Here is a 20,520-nt window from a genome sequence, read left to right as displayed (position 1 = left end):
GCAACTTCCTCAAAGAACCATGCTGACTATCCCTAATCATTTTTTGCCTCTTTAAATGAGCATAAATCCTACTTTTTAAAATCACCTCAAAAAATTTACCCACACCTAAGTCAGACTCACAGGTCTACAGTTCCCGGTTTCTCCTTACAACCCTTCTTAAGCAAAGGCACATTAGACACCCTCCCCTCATCAGGCAACTCACCCGTAGTTACAGATTATGCAAATATTTCTGCAAGGGATCTCATAACTTCCTCCCTTACTTCCCACAACATTCTAGGATAGATTAGATCAGCTCCCGGAGATTTATGTGCCTTTATATTCTCGAAGACACCCTAAAAATCCTCTTCTGTAATGTAAACTGTTTTTAAAACATCAAGGTTTATATCTCTGCATTCTCTAGACTCCATTTCTTTCTCCACAGTACAAATTGATGCAAAACATTTAGTATCTCTCCCATCTCCTGGTGTTCAACACAAAGACAATTCCTTGATCTTTAAGAGGCCCTACCTTCTCTGTAGTTACCCTCTTGCTCTCAATGTATTTGTAGAATCTCTTTGGATTATCCTTAACCGTATCTGCCAATGCTATCTCAGACTCCTTCTTTGCCTTCCTGATTTCTTCTTAATATAAAAAGTAAAGCGGCATTCTTAAGGTATACAACTGAACCAACCAATCATCTTGGTAACACTGGACTTCTTTCAATCTACTCAAAATCTGATCATGGCATGGTGGAATAAAGTAGGTGCAGATATGATTTCAAATGGAAGTTTCTTGTATTTCCATGTGTTACAATGTGTTTGATGTGTACCTGCTGCCTTAAGAACTTCCTTCCCATCCTTAATTTGATCTTAAATCACAAGAGAGACTCTCTAATTGATACTTCTGTTAAGACTGTACATGTAGTTGGAACTCAGATAATACTGGAGTGGGGAAACTACAAATTGTCCTGTTACTGAGAGTGTAAGATCAGAAAATACTGCAGTGTAAACCTAACATTTTCACCAATTCTTGAATTTGATGCTTTTCTCCATTACCTCAATAAATGAGCTACACTTACAGTTGAGATTCACTGAAATCACACTTTCCACTTTCACTTTCTCGAACTCTTTCAAATTTGATGGTAATAAACAGTGAAAAGCATGATTTGGCAAAAGAATAAACTTGCAAATATATTTGGATTTTGAATGCTCTTTTATTTTTTTTAAATACTCAAATTGAGGAAAAAAGATTATTTGCAAGACATCAAGTCCAATAAAACCTTCAAACGCAAAAATCTGAAACTTAAAGCAAAATTTTTGCTCGATATATAAAAAAAAGTAGACACGTTTTGCAATAAAGTAGCCATCAAGAACTTTTAAAGACACACATACTCATTTAAAAAAAATGCATAAAAGTAATGGAATTGCTTTTTCATCTTTTGACCATCCATCACTATACTGACATCAGTTTGGTTTTCCTTATTATAAATTATAGAATTTGCACAATTATGCCAAAACATTGGAGGCCGCTCTAACCTTATGAAAATGTAGCTTTTAATGAAGTGCTATAGCATGAAAAGAAGTCAGAAATGCAAAACAAATGTTTGCACAATATCCAAAAACATTTACGCCAAGATTAATCACCTTTCATAGCGTACAGTGTTTGATCAGACGATGGATGTTTTGAGATAAACTGCATTAATTCTTTACAGAAACAGAAATAGTCTACAAAACAAAATTCTTCAGATTAAATAAACTGCAAGTAGAATACAGCTTATTACACAACTTATTCAACTACATTATTAAATAACCTTCAGCTACCTCCATTTTTAACTTGAGTACTGAAGAATATTTTAAGGCTCTAATAATAATTTTTAAAAGATGAAGTGAACATTTACTCTTTCCTTCTCATCTTTGCACAAAGTACACATTTTATCAAGAATAAAATTCAGAACTGAAAATTTATAAATAAATAATAGTTCAAATGAAATACTCTGCCCTGTATGTTGGCAGCCCTTTGTAACATCACTCTTCATCTAGACCAAACACTTCTTCAGGTTACCATCAACCATTACATTTTATATTCTTGCTGCACAAGGTACACAGCGAGCCATAGTAGTCAACCTGGTTCAAGTAGAGAAAAATGACTATTTATTCAAAAGTGATCTAAATTTTGTCATCTAATGATGTTCTTATATACATTGGATCCCCTTGTAGATTCTGGTCCTTCAAAAAATCTTTCATTTTTCTTTAATTTGTTTGCATCAGCCGGTTATCAGTTGTATAAAAATTTAGCATTGTGCAGACCAGCTCAGAAAGATCATATTCATGCTTCCAGCCCCAGTCTTGACGAGCGTTGTGGTCATCGAATTCCATTGGCCAACTATCAGCTAAAAACAGACAGACAAATGGTAAACTTGAGAAAAGCTTTGAACATTTCTACGAGCCGCAATTGTGGATAAGGAAGCTTGTCCAAGGTTTTCCATCATTGCAGATGATTATTCTTAAATACATGACAAGTCACCTTCATGGACAAAATCCAGAGTATCTGTCAGACTACATATCAACTTGTACCTTGATAACAGACTCAGCATTAAAATCCAGTAGCTACATCTACCTGAACCTAGATCTACATCTACCTACATCTACATCTACAAACATAGCTGAAAAATTGTTGGAGCTGGCACGTTCATATCTCAGCAAACTTTTACATTTTATGATAATTCATAATCACTGCAAAACATTTTCTCTGGCTCTGAATTTTAATTTTATAAGGGTGTAGTTTCATTTCTTCAAAAGTTACTGTTGATTAGATCTGTGAGGATTCTTCAAAATGGATTGAGTGAAAAGTCACACTGGCAGTTGCCTGACTTATTAATTCATTCATAAATTAAACGGAATAAAGTTCATTTTGAATACAGTGCATCACAAGGTCAAAATATACCTTCCAGGGATGAATACAAATCAACCAAAATGTAGAGTGTAATCAGAATTATGTACCAGTTGGATCTGCAAACTCTACACCACACAATACTGATTGTTACACATCACTTACCAATTGCCTGGCGCATTTCATCAACTTTATAGGTGATCTCAAGGTCAGTCAAGTGCTTTCGAACCTCAGCCACCAGCTCTTCAGGAGTGAAGCTCATAGCACTGATATTATAGGTTCTCATGGTGAGCTGTTCCGCTGGTGCTTCCAGGATTTCCAATGTTGCACGTAGGCAGTCGTCAATGTACATCATGGGAAGCCTTGTATCAGGCTTCAGGTAACATTCAAACTTTCCTGTCTTTACAGCGTCATGGAAAATTTGGACTGCATAATCTGAAAAAAAAAGCAAACATCTAATGGTCGAATGTAGCATGAAAGCTTTCATTCTTCAGTTAAACTGTGAAAAGATTTGCAGTGTTACCATTGCAGTTGGTCATCTTGGTTACGTGGACATATAATCTGAAGAAACATTTGAGCTTTGAAGCTTCACAATTAGCAGGGTCAGAGATGCACAGCATGGAAACAGACCCTTTGGCCCATCCCAACCAGATATCCTAAATTAATCTGGTCCCATTTGCCAGCACTTAGCCCATATGCATCTAAACCCTTCCTATTCATATACCTATCCAGATGCCTTTTAAATGTTGTAAAATGTCCCAGCCTCCACCACTTCTTCCGATAGCTCATTCCATACACATACACTCTGCGTGAAAAAGTTGCCCCTCAGATCCCTTTTAAATCTTTCCCCTCTCACCGTAAACCTATGACCTCTAGTTGTGAACTCCCCACCCCAGGGAAAAGACCTTGTCTATTTACCCATCCATGCCCCTCATGATTTTATAAACCTCGATAAGGTCACCCCTCAACCTAATGTGGCTATCCACAAATAAATTCTAATATGCCTTCTTGACATCGTTTGTCAATTTGTAAACTTGGAACTAAATAATGTTTGCTATTGCTTCAATTCACCATTATTTTAATATGTTACTCAGCTTTTGTTAGATTTTGAAGGAATTTAAATTTAACGTTTTCCATTGTGCTGTCTAATCACCTTCATGTGCACTAAATATGGATTATGGAATGGGTAGAAGTCATATTGCAAAAGATTTCCCCCTCTCCATCCCCAATATGCCTCTACCTTCCAGCAAATTCACTTTGCCTCTTCTTTCATACAACTTTGTAAAAATGCTTTGGTTAGCAAGTTTTGAGAAAATTTCTAGCTCAGGTTGAGGTTCTGGACGTAGGTTTGCTTGCTTAGCTGGAAGGTTTGTTTTCAGGCATTTCATCACCATACTGGGTAACATCTTCAGTGAGCCTCTGAATAAAGCACTGGTGATGTAGCTGGCTTTAACAATTCTTATAACAAGTGTTTCCCCAAAATTCATAAACCAGGACCCTCCCACAGACTCGCTACTTGGAACACCAACTTACAGACTGGCCAAGGAGCTGCAATAAAGACTAAAACACTTAGTAGAAGACTCATGCCACTCCTTTCACTCCACCCAAGAATTCCTGAAGACCAAAGACACGAAGATAGAAAAGGATGAAATAATAGTCTCCTTTGGCGAAACCACCTTATTCACATCCATCAACATCAACGTAGCCAAGGAAACACTGACCACACTATTCGAAGTACCAAAGACATATACACCAAACACCACCCACTTCATCAACAAGGAGAATATCATCAAGCTAGTGGACCTGTGCCTTACTACCCACTTCACCCTCAACAACAAAACCTACAAGACAAAACCAACAGAACACCCATGGATTCTTAGCAGAAGCAGTAATGCAGAGACTCGAACAAATAGCTCTGCCAACCATCCAACCCAATCCTTGGGTCCACTACGTGGATGACACCTTTGTCATCACTAAATAAAACAAATTAGAGGGAACCTTCAATACCATCAATAATACCCTTACTGGCATAAAATTCACTAAAGAGGAGGAAAACAACAACAAACTGCCATTCATAGATGTTGCAGTAGAGCAACCAGCCAATGGGGAACTTCAAACCAGTGTCTACAGGAAAACAACACATGCAGACCAAATATTGAACTACAGAAGCAATCATCCCAACATCCACAAATGAAGCTGCATTATTTCAACAAGCCACTACACACTGCAGAGCAGAGGAACTATGAAGAGCAGAGGAAAATCACCTATACACAGTGTATTCAAAAAAGAATGGGTACCCAACGAACACAATTCACCGATTTCTCAGCAACAAATCCAAACAAGCAGAGAAAACACACCCAGAAACCCTAGCCGTTCTCCCCTACATCAAAAACATCTCAGAAATGACTGCCAGACTACTCAGACCCCTTGGCATCATGGTAGCCCACAAACCCACCAACACATGAAAAAGGCAGCGAATGAACTTAAATGACCCTGTACAGACAACAAGCAAAACTAGTGTCATTTACAAAATACCTTGCAAGAACTGTAACAAACAATATATTGGACAAACAGGCAGAAAACTAGCCACCAGGAAATATGAACATTAAATCAGCCACAAAAAGACATGACCCACTCTTACTAGTACCCTTACACACAGATGAGGAAGAACACCATTTCGACTGGGACAACACATTCATCCTAGGACAAGCCAAACAGTGAAACAGATGAGAATTCCTAGAAGCATGGCATTCCAACCGGAACGCTAATCAATAAACATAATGACTTGGATCCCATTTATCACTGAGAAAAAGAACAGAAAATGACATCACCAACCCAAGGAAACCCAAACATATAAACAAAAAGCAGGCTACACCACCAGTGCTTCATCCGGAGGGTCACTGAAGATTTTACCTAGTATGGTGACAAAATGTCTGAAAACAAACCTTGCAGCTCAGCGAGCAAATCTACACCCAGATGCTTTGGTCCATGCCTTTGCCCTACAAATCCATCCTCTCATTTAGGGCCTGCTGATTTATGCTTAAGGAGTGATAAAAAGGATGTCAAACAACTGGATGTTGTTACTAAATTTTTAGCAACAGATCAGGAAAAAAACCTTCAATCTGTGCCAAATTAATCTTAGTCTGGAAACAATACCAAATGTTCTCAATCAGGATTCCTGAAACTCTCAAATAATCTACAAACACTGCTCATAAGTAAATTAAGGCAGATTTCAGTAACAACCATGATTGGCTCTAATACTCAAGAGCATTTTGACAGCCTAACAATTTATGCAAGTTTCACAAAGGAATTCAGGCAAATACTGAAGAATAACACTTTCAGAATACAATTATCGTAACTACTGCTTTTTACTTGATTTTTCAGTTTTTGTTAGGTGCTGTCTCCTCAGAAGTATTCTTTATTCTGGTAGTGAATTGCCCTGGATGATTCTCCGAGTTATAGGTGCTAAGTACAAGTCATTTATAACTGTGAATGTTTATCTGCAATATTTATTTGAAGCAAATTCATTTCGTAGTTTATCACAGAAACTAAACAGACTATTTTCAGAATGTATTTTCTGGACTTCATAGAATTATAGGGTCCCTGCTGAATTCAATGTTAAATCAATTATTAGTGCTATTAAAATTTAAAACATAAACACTGCATTATTTGTTTGTAGTTAGTTAATTGCTAAAGCTCTCATGGGTTTGATTTATCTAAGTACAGATTATCAACTATGTCCGATGTAGACAGTGAAAACAGTCTAAAATTACTTGACGGTAATAGAGCGGTTTCAGGAGGTAGTGTGTACGTGCTGGTTTATTTTGGGACTTAATTGCAAAGGATCCTATTTCCTTAAGTTTCAAATGTTGTGTTTCTTTTTGCCATGCCATACTGTACAAATCAACACAATCTGACCACTGTAAACTTTGGCTACATTATTTTAATTTATATACAGAGCCTTTATTGTTACAGGACTTTCCTGCCACTCCACAAAAGTTTATACAGTTTCTAAATCTATTTACCTGATGGTCACAATGCAAAAAGGAAACACAATGTTTGCAGAAAGAGCTGGAGTCAAAAGATAAGAACAGGATTCGATGGGGAGAAACAGAACTTTAGGGAGACAGCAGAGAAAGTTCAGGAAAACATAAAATGTCAAGTTTTATGTCAAATGCACAAAAACACGTGGAACAGTGATCTGGGAGTTTTCATACCCAGCTCTTCATGCCCATTTTTGACTCCTTTGATTCGATTCCCACTAAACTGCTTTTCATCTTTCTTATTTGCTGGTCCTCTCATTAGCTGATTTTGCCAACAATTCACTATTCAGATATTATCCTTTTCTTTATTTAGATGTTATTATTGTTGTTGTTATTATCTCTTCAGAAATAAAACGATCACAGAAACTACAATCCCGTACCCTATCTTCATTTGCGAGAGTGTTGTCACCTCTCAAATACCCACATTTCCTGGATTTCTTTGTTTCAATTCCTTCCATCTAGTTTTTGTTCCTATCCCAGTGCTGAAATAGTTCATGAAAAAGTCACAAGTGGTATCCAATGCAATTGTGACCATAGTAACCTTTCCCTTTCAGCCCTCCTTGATCAGCCTGCAGACTTTGACAAGGATGACCACACCTTTTGTTTCCAGCACCTCTCCATCATCATCATCCTGCTGGTTGGGAAAGCACTCTGTCTAGTTCCAGTTTTATCCAATTATTATTGAAGCAACTGAAATAGCTCATTTTCACTCTTGCAGCTACCTTAAGCGTCGCCAAAAAAATAACCAATTCTTAGTCCTCTTCCCGTAGCGATGTCACCAATGAGCTTGTAATACTTTTCAGACATCTGTTAATCACAGCCAGTTCTGCTTCACTAGTACTTCTCCACAATTACTAAACTCTGTCAGACTGCTTGCCCAATAACCAGTACTGATTAAGTTAAAAAATTCCTACAATGAAATATTGAAAAGATCAAAGATGTCAAGATTTGGTCTCCACTTCAAACTAGCTACTGACCCCACCACCTCTTTCGCTGTCACTTGAGATTCAATGATCTTGGTAACACCAAGACTGCAAACAATATGGGACTCTAACCACATATCCACGCATTAAGATCACATCCACCTTCTGAACCTGGTCAGAATCTGCCTCTGCCTGTCTCAGTCGATCCACTGCTAAAATCCGTGAACAATCTTTCTGTTACATCTATTCTTGAAAATTCCAATGCACTTTTGGCCAGTGTCCCATCATGTACCCTGTGTAAATGTGGTCATTCAAATGTCTGCTGCTGTGTGCTTATTTACATCAAGTCTTGTTCACACATCATGCCTTTGTTTGCAGTCCTAAAGTGGGATCCTGATAAGCAAAACCTTGATTTTAAAGTCCACATATTTGTTTTCAAATATTTATATGGTCTTATTCCTCAGCCCCAAAAACGCATGCTTAACTTTGGCATTGAGCACCCCAAGTTTAATTCTCCCACTGTTGGTGGCCACACTCTCAGCTGAACAAATTTTAAGTTCTAGAAATCTCTCTTTATGTCATCTCAATTCATTTTCTGCTTTGAGTCCTCAAAACCTGCCTCTGCCGAGCCTGTTGGTCATCTGCTCAAATGTTACTTTATTTGGTTCAATGTCCAGTTTTGCTTTAAATGTGACATGCACTGATGTTCTGTTACTTTAAAATACACCACATAAATGCTTCTTGTTGTTATGTTCTTACATTTTGTAGTGTAGTCGAATCTCTGATTAACGATGGCAAATACAAAATGTTTTAGAAGCAGACAGGTTGACACAAACATTTAGAGAAGATGTTTACTACTGAACAGAATATGCTATTTTCACCTTAAAAAAGGTAGGAAAGAATTTCAAGAAAGCAACAGTTTTGCTTCAGCTCAGGTACATAGCTTGGAATAGAAGTTAGGTGAACTCAGTGACACAAAATATTTGTAGTGTTAGCTGAAATAGTTGCTTTAGTTTTTCCTGACGTTGAACTGAAAGATGTTACTCAGCCAGCATTAAACTCCACAAAGTACATGCAAATCAACCACTATAAATGACCTGAAAAAGAGCAGCACAAAAGATAAATAGGAGGAGCCAAGAAGTTATACATCAGAGCTATCAATTCAAGGAAGGAATTGCTCAAGATACACTGGTTGTGTTCAGATAAGATGAAGCAGTACATGAGAGGGACAGTTGATGACCAGATACTGAAAAACAAAAAGCCACATCAGGTTTCCTAATTATTTGAAATCACATGCAGTTCCCTAAATGAACAAGTCCTCCACATGCTTTATGTTTTTTTTTCAAAGATTGCTCCTGATCTGACGTTTTAGCACAAATCCTTCTTAAAATAACAAAGCATCAGCTATAACAATTGAGATCAGCGGAGGCATTCTCGTAAATATGCTGCTACAATGGAGTCTAGATTTAAATGCAATGCAGAATGCAGGACAGCTAAAACTGTATTGGCTGAGAATTCCGATATACGATGGCTTTTTCCACACCACAGTTCTCCACCACAGGCAGTTCCTGGATTGTGAACAGGTTGTGTTCTGGATCCGTTTGAATTGTGCAGAAGTTGGAACCCAATGGAGGGCAGCTGTTTCTAAGTACAGGAAATGTTCGTACACCAAATCTTTAAAATTACAATCATGCATGGCATCACATTTGTAAATATGAGCATTCATAAGTCAGATGTTCATAAACCTGCACTAAATATGTCTTTACATGATGCATAACAAGTATTGTATTAAAGCAATATTGTTCATTGTGTAAAGATCACAAAAGAAAGCTGATATACCTGTTGTGCCGCCACCTGGTTGGGTGTCTGCAGAAATTATGCCAGGATACCTCAGACATCGAAAATCCATGCCGTACTTGTGATGGTAATACTATTGAGCAAACAGTATACATTTAAATTCAGCACAGAAAAAAAATTCTGCTCTACCACTGATATTGTTGCATAATTATATAAGTAATTTTTAGTGCAAGCTGACAGGATTTAATCAAACTTGTTTTGATTTTGCTGGTTCTCTGCAGATACAAATATAAAAGGGAGTGACTCAATACTTCTCTTTGGAGTAGCCACAGTAGCAAATAATTGCTCCCAAACAAAATAAGTTGCATTCACAATGATACATCAGCTGTGCAGACTCTGTAAATAGAATTAACAATTTGCCTGGAACAGGGATCAAATGGAAGGTGAGAGATATTCTGGAGGAAGAAGTTACAAAAAAAAGATAACTTAAAAGTCAACAAAGGAGGATTTATGGTGAATCACATCAGAATAATTAAAATTGAACAAATACTTGTTCATTCTCAGGCCATTTATTAAATCAAGCATATTCTTGATTTAAATATTTGAAAAATAAATTCTTATTAAACTGGAATGGATTTTATAGGGAAGAGAGTTTTGAAGATACAGAGCACTGAGATACATACCTCACCCATAAGCTCAGCATGCACTTTGGAGACGCCATAGATTGTTCTAGGTCTCTGTACACACAGATCAGGAGTTGGGTTTCTGGGAGAAGTTGATCCAAATGCACCAATTGTGCTGGGAACAAACAGGCGAAGGTTATGTTCCGCAGCAATATCCAGAATATTATGCAGACCTGTTAATAGATAATGTTACATGTAAAACTTCAAAAACACATTGAGAGATTTGTTCAGTACAATTCATGAATGAAACAAAACAAAAATATGTTGGAAGAACTTTAAAACACCTCAATTAAATATGTCACTTATAAAATGACCAACTAAAGCCTTCATTTGCAAAAATAGATTTGCTTTTGTAGAAAAAGTATAGCTCAAATTTATACTTGCAAACAAAACATTTAAAATGCACCTTGGTGCATTATTTTCCAAGTTAAAATTTCAAACAGAGGTCAAATTCAGCTAAATATATAAATGGAATATAATTGTTGCACATTCCTCACCGGTTATATTGACATTGCGTGCTAGAGGGACATTTGCTTCCCCAACTGCACTCAGCAGAGCACTGTAGTGAATTAGCCAAGTGATACGATTGTTGACGACAATTTCACGCAGATTCTTATAATCCAAGATGTCAGAATATATACATGGTCCTAAATAAGCAAGATGTGATTTGTTAAAAATAATGTGAATGTCTCTTTAAAAAAAAAACGTGTTTCTGTTTTTAAAGTCTGAGCACTTACCACTGTGGAACACATGATCTGGGGGTTTCCTGATGTCAGAGAGAATTACGTTGTTTTTACCAAAGCGATTTCTGTTGAAAGAATCAATATATTCTTGTTAAGATGTTTAACCGAGGTATATGAACAAACAAAATTACAGCCCAAGAACAGGCCCTTCGGCCCTCCAAACCTGCACCGATCCAGATCCTTTATCTAAACCTTGTAACCTATTTTCTAAAAGCTCTGCTCCCAGCCCATTCTATGTATACATGACTAATCCAAAAAAAACTTGCGCTTTCTCAAAATGTTTTTCTTGCTCACTTTATGGGCACATCAATAAAATCTAGAATCTATACAAATTAGCCACAGAAATTAAGTAAAAGGTTCCATTTGAATAGGCATCATAAAAATTTGGCATGCTTTCCTTAATGTGAAAGCTTTAGACAGTTTACAAGACCAACTGGTATGAAAAGATAAAGATTATTCATTATCAGTAATGGTCTGATTCAGGCTAATTAATCTTGAAAGAGCATGGAAAAACACCAACACAACTGGTTCTGGGTCTAGTTCATTTAAGTTTAACGTTTTCTGATCTTCTGTTGGTTTGACAGATTCCAAACATCTGAAAAGGTACAGACTATTCCATCTGAGTGGGAAACTTATTTGCAGTCTTGTCAAGTACATAAATTGCTGCACATTTATCATTTGAATTGCGTGAACTTTCTATATTTCAAACTTTACTCACATACCTTAACAAGTTAGCAAGCCCTACACCAAGCTGTCCTAAGCCACCTGAAACACAGAAAGCTTATTAGCACAAAATTTAAAACAACGCATTTAACTTTCACTAACAGTTTTGCTTGCTTGGAATAAATCCATATGCAGCTATTGTGGCAAGATCAGTTCATCCTTCAGGTAAGAATTCAAAAAATACAGGTCAGGCACAACAATTGTTAATCTTGATAGATTGGAAAACCGCAAGAATGACTATAAAGCACGATTAATATGACATTAGTTGCACAGTGTGCAAAATGAAAGTTGATTTATACAAACAGTACACAAACAAAATATACAATTCAACAGGCTGCATGACGTAACATATTTAGGCATGAGAATAGAAAGCTGATTTACTTTGATGCACGACACTCAAATACTGATGTCTGAAGAGGTTTGCTCACTCGCACAACGAACACCAATTTAGCAGAGGTGCATGCAGCAATTCGGAAGATAAGTGTGTGTTAGCCTTATTATTGCAACGAGATTGGAATAAGAATACAGAAGTCTTTCTACAACTGGGCAGGGCATTGGCGAGAACTATCTGGAAAACTAAATGCAGTTTTGGTTTGATATTTAAATTCTGACAACTAAATTGCATATTTAATTTTCATATACTTGCACTTGAGGTGGTGCAGGAGAGGCCTGTTAGATTGGTACCTGAAATGAGAGTTGTTCTTTACAAGGCTGAGCAAATTGGGCCCATACTGGAGTTAAGAATGAGAAGTGACTTTACTTAAATACAAATCTCTGAAGGGATTTGATAGCATGAACATTGGAAACAAAATGTTTCTCTGGCTAAGAAACCTAGAATTTGGGGACACAATCTCAGGATACAGGGTATGAGATATTTGGTTAGAATTCTTGAAATTCTCTGCTTGAGAGGCTGCAGAAGCTTCATTATTTTTTAGACTTAAACCTGAAATACTTTTTGGTTTGGGGAAAGGGCAACAAAGAGGGTGAAAATTAGCCACAATCATATTGAGTGACAGAGCAAATTCTAAGAGTTTTACTATTTACTCCTGCTTTTACTTTTGAGATTTATTATATAGCTACAAGTATTTATGTGAACAAATATATTCATAACTGAATTGTTCCAAGACAATCGGTAGATTTTTGTAAACAATTCACCGATGTAGAAAGATGTACACAGCTACAACCTCATCATTTTGCTGTATCAGATAAGACAGACTATTGTGCAGTAAATTTCATTTCTCTGATCTGGAGTGATTTCCTGTAACCTATTTACTTCATTTGTTTTTTTTTTGTATAATTTTACAATGTAGTGTGAATACAATTTATTAGAATGAACTTGAATATCTGGGATCTAAAATCTCAAGTCTTCCAATACTGGAGACAACAGTAGCGCCTCTGATGATTGAGAATTTTATATTGGATATGCAGACTACATTGTATTAGTTGTATTCAGCTGTAGCTGACATGGGCCTCTTTAACTCTTGGATAGAGTTAAAAATGTTAGCTGGATTCTGATTTCAAAGTGACTCAAGCACGTGTGGTTTGGCATTTAAAAGGAGGACATCAGATATGATCATGCTAAATATTGTAATCAAATACACTGTTATTATTCACAGCTGCAACTCGTGTTTCAAGAACAAAAATTGAGCATGGTGTTTGGAATGCGGTGGGTTGGGAAGAGAGACAGAACGAAAGCGCAGTGGGGTTATCTATAAAACCATATCCAAAAGATGATAACTAGCTTCATAGGGGCAATACAGAAAGAATGCACAGAAATGAAGTAAAACACAAACCTGGGCTGGAAAACCTGTACCTATTGCACATACCATGTTTTAATAGTTAGCAAGATAGTAAGTTGTTTTCTTTCTCCTCCAAATCAAAGATTAAAATTTAAGGTAATACTAGTGTCTAATTTTATATAGGCTTCTTTATTCTAAGTATTGAAATGAAATCAAATTTAAAACACCACATACCTGTGATAAGAACACGGGGATGATCCGATTCAGCAAAAGATACAGAGTGAAAGCTTGCATCTGCATTTATTTGCCTTGGAGAGCAGCTCATCAGTCTGACTGACACAGCAGGAATCTGGCAACTACAACCATTGCTCAGTAGCACTTTTTTAGCAGTCTTGGCCAAATTCCTGAAAACTGGCATTCTTCACGTCTGAGAATAAAAGATGCGAGTTCAAGTAGGCAGTTAAAGTAATACTCCAAAACATATTCAGTAATTTTAAATGAAGCTTTATTGACATGCTTAAACAGTCTACAAAAGAGAAAGAGATCATTCTAGAAATAACTCATGCCATTTCACACATCAGCCTTACTCCATTCCTCTTCTTTGGTCAGCAGATCCTTCCAATAAAACTTACTTTGTTCACTTATCTTCCCTGAAATTCAGGAGTGGCATGTATCTTCACAGCTATGTTATATTTGCATATTCCTCGTTCTCAGCACTCCTGGCTAAAGAATTTCCCATTGGATATATTATATTTAATGTTTATAATTTCTAAACTTAGATACTCATTTGGTTTAAAACAAATTATGTCCTTTGACCTTCAAGTTTCAATGCACATTATTTGTTGGTACTATTGATTGCTCCTTGGATTATTCCAGGAATCCATCCAATTCTCATTCCTTCATGAATATGTAAAAACAAATATCTTAGTTGATGTGTTTACAATCCACCACTTGACAAGTACAACACTGACGTCATATCAACATCTTTACCAGTAGTAAATTCAGTGTAAAGGATATAGCCAGCTGGATTGAGAAAAATTACAAAGGGTAAAACATTGGTAAGTTCATGCTGATTGAGGAAAATTACTGATTACAATGCAAAAAACAAAAACAAAAGATAGAAACAATATTGTCTGCATGCTATGTATATCCAACTAACAATTCAAAAAAGGGTGCATATAGAGAACAATGCCTTTAAAACTGTGATGGCAAGTAAAACATCTACATCAATTGTCTGACACTGACTGCACCACTGCAAGATGCCCTCTTTCTTTAAAATTTTAAAATTGTTAACCATCAATGCTTTCAGCAAATGCTTCCAGATGTTATTTGCTTATGCATGCTGATGTCTGTGGAACAAATTACTCTGAAACACACTGTACCTAAAATAAGCTGAACAAACAAAACAAGTTATGTGCAACATTGGGCGGCATGGTGGCACAGTAGTTAGCACTGCTGCCTCACAGCGCCAGAGACCTGGGTTCAACTCCCGCCTCGGGCAACTGACTGTGTGGAGTTTGCACATTCTCTCCGTGCCTGCGTGGGTTTCCTCCGGGTGCTCTGGTTTCCTCCCACAGTCCATAAATGTGCAGGTTAGGTAAATTGGCCATGTTAAATTGCCCATAGTGTTAGGGGAATGGGTCTGGGTGGGTTGCGGGTCGGTGTGGACTTGTTGGGCCAAAGGGTCAGTTTCCACACTGTAAGTAATCTAATCTAATCCAATCTGACCAAAAATTCCAATCTCGCAAATAATATTACCTTATACCAAAGTGCACAAAACATTCTGTTGCTCCTCACCGGACTACTTCGTTTTTATTTGCTGTAATGGTAGCTGATCAACAATATCCACAAGACAAATCCAATCGGAAGCTGGTCAACACTTTTGGTGACATCAAGTATCGATCATAAAGTATGGTTCACGAATCAGAATTCAAGCAAGTAATCTTAGCCAATAACGCACAAAGAACATCCGAGCAATCACAAAATGACTTCAAAAACATAGCAGTTTGCTTTCCCCATATATGACTAAAACACACAAATCACTAAGATCTGGAAGAACTTTTGGCCAAGACCGGCAATTCACCACAAATTCAATGCTCATACATATTCCTTACTACCCATTACCTAAAATAGGATTAATCCCCAATCCCTACCATTGTAAAACATTTTTGGTGACTAAGGGGTTGGTATGCCAAAAGACACTACCAGAAAGCACAGATTTCTGAATTTTACCAAGTTAACATATCATACTAACTGCTGTACCAACTATTGCCTTATTAGTAGTCTGCAAACAGTGTCACACTTTTCATTGCTCTATAATAAAAGGTCTTATCTGCTGCCAAAAAACTGAGATTTAATTGGAGTAATTTGGTACTGAGACAAGATAGGCTAAAAGTTTTTCAGTTATGTAGTTGGAACTTGACAATGTAGACCAAGTTCTCTTCTGAGGACCCATTACACAGCTATTTTATAAAACATTCAGATTTCACAAATTTGTAAACATTTAGTAGCATAAAACCTCTCCCCCAGAGATTCATTGCTCTAGGGAAAAACTACAAGGCAAGAGGTCAGATAAATTAAACTTGCTGTTATCCAGTTGTCTACTCCAAACACCATTCAGTACCCTCTCTGCTCCATTTATCAGCTAAAAGGACAAATCTACAACATAACGTTTCAGAAATGTGCGTGCATTTTGCACTTCTTGAATTCCCCCATCAGTTGTAAATCAAATTATCCTGTAGAAACAGCACCAGTTGTGTAAAATGCTTGCCCCTATAGCGATGCCATAAAATGTTCTACTCTGTGGAGATGTTGGCACCTGTAGTACTTTCATTGATTAGATTAGACTTACAGTGTGGAAACAGGCCCTTCGGCCCAACAAGTCCACACCGACCCGCCGAAGCGCAACCCACCCATACCCCTACATTTACCCCTTACCTAACACTATGGGCAATTTAGCTTGGCCAATTCACCTGACCCGCACATCTTTGTGACTGTGTGAGGAAACCGGAGCACCCGGAGGAAACCCACGCAGACACGGGGAGAACGTGCAAACTCCACACAGTCAGTCGCCTGAGTCGGGAATTGAACCCGGGTCTACAGGCGCTGTGAGGCAGCAGTGCTAACCACTGTGCCACCGTGCCGCCCACCGTGCTTTACTTCTCTCCTGGAATATGTACAGTGCTGGCTGGGCAGCATTGATTGCCTCTGCCAAGTTACCCAAGACAATTTGAATTTGGGAGTTACTTGCGCATGCCCACTGCCAAGTGTTGTGAGCAGTGCTATTGAGAGCATATTAATAACATAAATGAAAGAAATTCGCAAATTCATGCTCGTGGATTTTAATGTAGGGAAATGGGAGGTCATCTCGTCTGGACTGAAACAGAGAACAAAAGATCACTTCCAAAGTAGTTTAAATTCAGAAACAGTGATGGTCCAAAAAAAAACTTGGACATTCACATACACCGATAATTAAAAACATCATCATTAATAGGTCAGATGACCAAAGCTTGGTTAAATACATAGCATTTTCAAGGAGTGTTTAAAGGAGGAAAACAGGGTAGAGGGGCGATTAGGGAGGGGAATTCCAGAACTCGGGAACCAAAACAACCAACAGCATAATTTCTGGTCATGAAACAATCAGTATCAGAAATATTCAAGTTTGTGGAATGATATCTAAAGTCCAATTTTTAAATTGCAAACATAGATTACACAAACTAAATGTTATTCCCTGGAACTTAGGAAGTTGATTTGATGAATAATATCTACCCTATTTTTGTTGGTGAGGCAACTTAAAAATAGGGGTCAAGAGTTCAATAATTTAACTCAGCCCTTTCAAGGACAAGCCACTTCTACATTTGAAAGGTGGAACATTCTTCCACAATAGATGAATCAATGTTAATTTTAATTCTGAGTGATTAATTTTCCTTAGCCAAAATATTTAAGGTATACAGAGTTAAAAAATTTTGAACAAAGAAATGCATTGACCGGAAAGCTGAAACAATAACAGAAATTGGTGGAGAAACTCAGCAGCTCTGACAGCTTCTATGCAGAGAAAGCAGAGATGGAGCAGAGCAAATATGAAGTTAGATCACAAATTAGGCTTCCCATCAAATGGTTAAAAAAGATCGTGAGGGATGAAGAGCTTCTAAGTGGAGGAACACAAAGGATGGGTCAGTTCTGCAAATGTACACCAAATATTTCTATTACTACTCTACTGGGTATTTATTACTTAATTTGAAGATCTTCTTTAAATACAACAACTATTTGGAGACCTCAGTTGAGTGCATAAAATATCAATGCAAACCTGAATCTAAGTCTGCAAAGGAAAATAAGAGTCTTAATTGAAACTCTAAAGTAAGTGACTTTGTTTGGAAATAATTTGCAAATTTCACATAATTAACACAATAAATGCCACTAACACTGACAAAAGCTAACTGGGGTAAATGTTTCTTCCACACCTTACCCTGTTTAACTATTAGGTTAAAAACAATGACTGCAGATGCTGGAAACCAGATTCTGGATTAGAGTGGTGCTGGAAAAGCACAGCGGTTCAGGCAGCATCCGAGGAGCAGGAAAATCAATGTTTCGGGCAAAAGCCGTTCATCTATTGCTGGAGTTGAAACACTAAGTCTGATTTCTCATCACAGGTGCTGCCACTCCTGCTGAGCTATTCCAGCAATTCTTGTTTTTGTTTTTGACCTATAGCAGTTGATCTGCAGTTCTTTTGGTTTCTTTTTAACTATCCTCCATACAACCCTTCTTCCTCATCTATTTAATTAACTTCACTTTGAAGACATCAGTTGTTGGCCTCAGAAAGTCATGTGTGTTCGTGCAATCTACATTCTAATCACTTTCTGGGCAAAGATATAATCTCCTAAATCCTTTATTGGATTTTTGACAATTATTGTACGACTTTTATTCTTGGTCCTAACATAACTGGAAAAATCTTAATGTCTGCCCAATCAAATTGGGAAGATTGATAGAGAACAAAAGATCACTTCCAAAGTAGTTTAAATTCAGAAACAGTGATGGTCCAAAAAAAAACTTGGACATTCACATACACCGATAATTAAAAACATCATTAATAGGTCAGATGACCAAAGCTTGGTTAAATACATAGCATTTTCAAGGAGTGTTTAAAGGAGGAAAACAGGGTAGAGGGGCGATTAGGGAGGGGAATTCCAGAACTTGGGAACCAAAACAACCAACAGCATAATTTCTGGTCATGAAACAATCAATATCAGAAATATTCAAGTTCGTGGAATGATATCTAAAGTCCAATTTTTAAATTGCAAACACAGATTACACAAACTAAATGTTATTCCCTGGAACTTAGTGCAGATGCCCTTGTACTGTCAAACCGAGAAACCAATTCAGCAGAATTAAAATATTTATAAACAGCTGTGAACCAAATTAATTTTGATTGTTTGAGAAAACATCTCTATAAATTTCTTAAGTGTTCAATATTAGATGGTAAAATTCATGGGTTAATGGGAAAGTTTGGAAATCGCCTTTTTGACATTTACAGAATAAAAACGAAACTGTTTGCCAGTACACACATTTATTATTACAACTAGATGTAAACTTTTTTCCCCTTCTTTGCCATTGTAGTGTCACTTCAGGTAATCTTCTCTGTTCTTAATTCTCTGAATCATATTTATGTTGAGGATGACCTTCAGCCACTTATACTACTTAATTCCTTTCCTCGGGCACAATAGTTACTTCCTCTTAAAATTTTAGGTTTTTGAAATCCAGATCAAACATAATTTCATTATTACTTCCTTGTTCCACTTCGATCACTGGAACGGATGCGCGCTCCCTGTCTTACGCTTAGAAAGGAGAGACTGACGGACACTCACAGAAAAATCATTCTCAATGACAAAGAGAGCAACGTTTGTCCTGTCTTCTCACTGAGGTAGTTCAACTAACGAAAGGGCAGAATCACATCATGGGTTTCCGCTTTTAAAAACCCAACAGCTATAACATTGGGGATGAAATTAATCGGAAGGGGTTCTTGAAGCTGCAGTACCCTTTCACATCTGTTCTCATTCAGCTGGGGAGAAACAGATTCTGAAGAAGGTCCCACAAATTACAGAACACTGAGAGGCAAATAACCCTGAATGTACATTACGTACAGGCACGTAAGATGTCTAAAACACTGCGAGAGATTACCACAGTGAGACAGACACCCGCCTGTGGGCAGGCGAGGCTGCGACATAAAGTTTGCGCGTCCACACCCCGCCCGCAGCCAGAGCCGATCCCACCGCCAACGGGACGTGAAAGGTATTACCTCCCGCTCAGTGGCAATGGCCTCTGGCAGGGAAAGAGGAAATCACAGTGGCACTGCCCTGCCCGGCCTAGCTAAGCGCATGCTTAAAGCAGTTGGTGGCGGGGCGGCCTACAGCCCGTGCCCGGGAACATCAAGCCCTACCTTAGACGCCTCGACCACGAACTGTCTGGCCCCAATCTGATTGCATCAGCCGCTCCGCGCTACTCTTTTATAGGACGGGTTTGGAGGCGGGGCCAACACCTGCCCGCGATTGGTTGGTAGTGCCCTGCCTCCCGGCCCATTGGTCCATCGGGAAGAGCCTCGCCTGTTTCTGTCTCGCAACCACCAATCAGCTTGCAGGAACCGCGGACCGGCTTCCCGGCCCCCACGTGGCGTCGGCTTTCCCGGGTAGGGGTCGAAAGACAGATGGGTACTTCGGAGATAAATGCTTCTCTTCCCTTTGTCTGAAACACAACTAAGAAGTTCCATTTCTAGGGTAAACTGTAGCACGTCGTTACTGTTATCAGTGTCACTCAAAGCAGATGGCGAGTTAAAACAACATGTTTAATTATGACTTATTGCCTCCATCCTCCCTCTGGCAGAGCAATGCCACTTTGGCTTCCTCTTTCCCTGCCAGAGGCCAGGCTCTGGCTGTCGGCGAGGTTGTGGATGCCCAAACTTTATCAACTTGACCTAACGCACCAGAAAACTGCCCTTCTAGCAACAAAAT

At 38.0% G+C, this 20,520-nt stretch overlaps 1 protein-coding gene across 1 annotated transcript; it reads right to left on the bottom strand.

Annotated features, from left to right (window-relative positions):
• Positions 1 to 1,172: 1,172 nt before the first annotated feature.
• Positions 1,173 to 19,985, bottom strand: tdh (L-threonine dehydrogenase). The gene is made up of 9 exons (XM_060821269.1): positions 19,953 to 19,985; positions 13,754 to 13,946; positions 11,780 to 11,822; positions 11,052 to 11,122; positions 10,812 to 10,961; positions 10,315 to 10,487; positions 9,674 to 9,764; positions 3,034 to 3,303; positions 1,173 to 2,368 (listed from the first exon to the last, which is right to left on the bottom strand). The coding sequence occupies exons 2-9, from the start codon at positions 13,935 to 13,937 to the stop codon at positions 2,229 to 2,231; spliced, it is 1,122 nt and encodes a 373-aa protein (XP_060677252.1). The 5' UTR covers positions 13,938 to 13,946; positions 19,953 to 19,985; the 3' UTR covers positions 1,173 to 2,228.
• Between the last annotated feature and the right edge of the window lie 535 nt (positions 19,986 to 20,520).

Source organism: Hemiscyllium ocellatum, chromosome 3 (assembly GCF_020745735.1).
Source record: "Hemiscyllium ocellatum isolate sHemOce1 chromosome 3, sHemOce1.pat.X.cur, whole genome shotgun sequence".
In the NCBI taxonomy this organism is placed as follows: Eukaryota; Metazoa; Chordata; class Chondrichthyes; order Orectolobiformes; family Hemiscylliidae; genus Hemiscyllium; species Hemiscyllium ocellatum.
Note: the sequence above shows the minus strand (reverse complement) of the source record. Positions and strands in the feature narration are given on the sequence as shown.

Bases quoted from the DNA above. Each gene is read 5' to 3' on its own strand.
- tdh (XM_060821269.1), bottom strand. From the start codon at position 13,937: ATGCCAGTTTTCAGGAATTTGGCCAAGACTGCTAAAAAAGTGCTACTG. The intron at 11,123-11,779 runs GTATGTGAGTAA...TTCTTTCAACAG, and splicing joins GGGCTTGCTAACTTGTTAAG to AAATCGCTTTGGTAAAAACA. The intron at 3,304-9,673 runs GTATATCAGCTT...TTTTTTTTTCAG, and splicing joins ACCAGGTGGCGGCACAACAG to ATTATGCAGTCCAAATTTTC.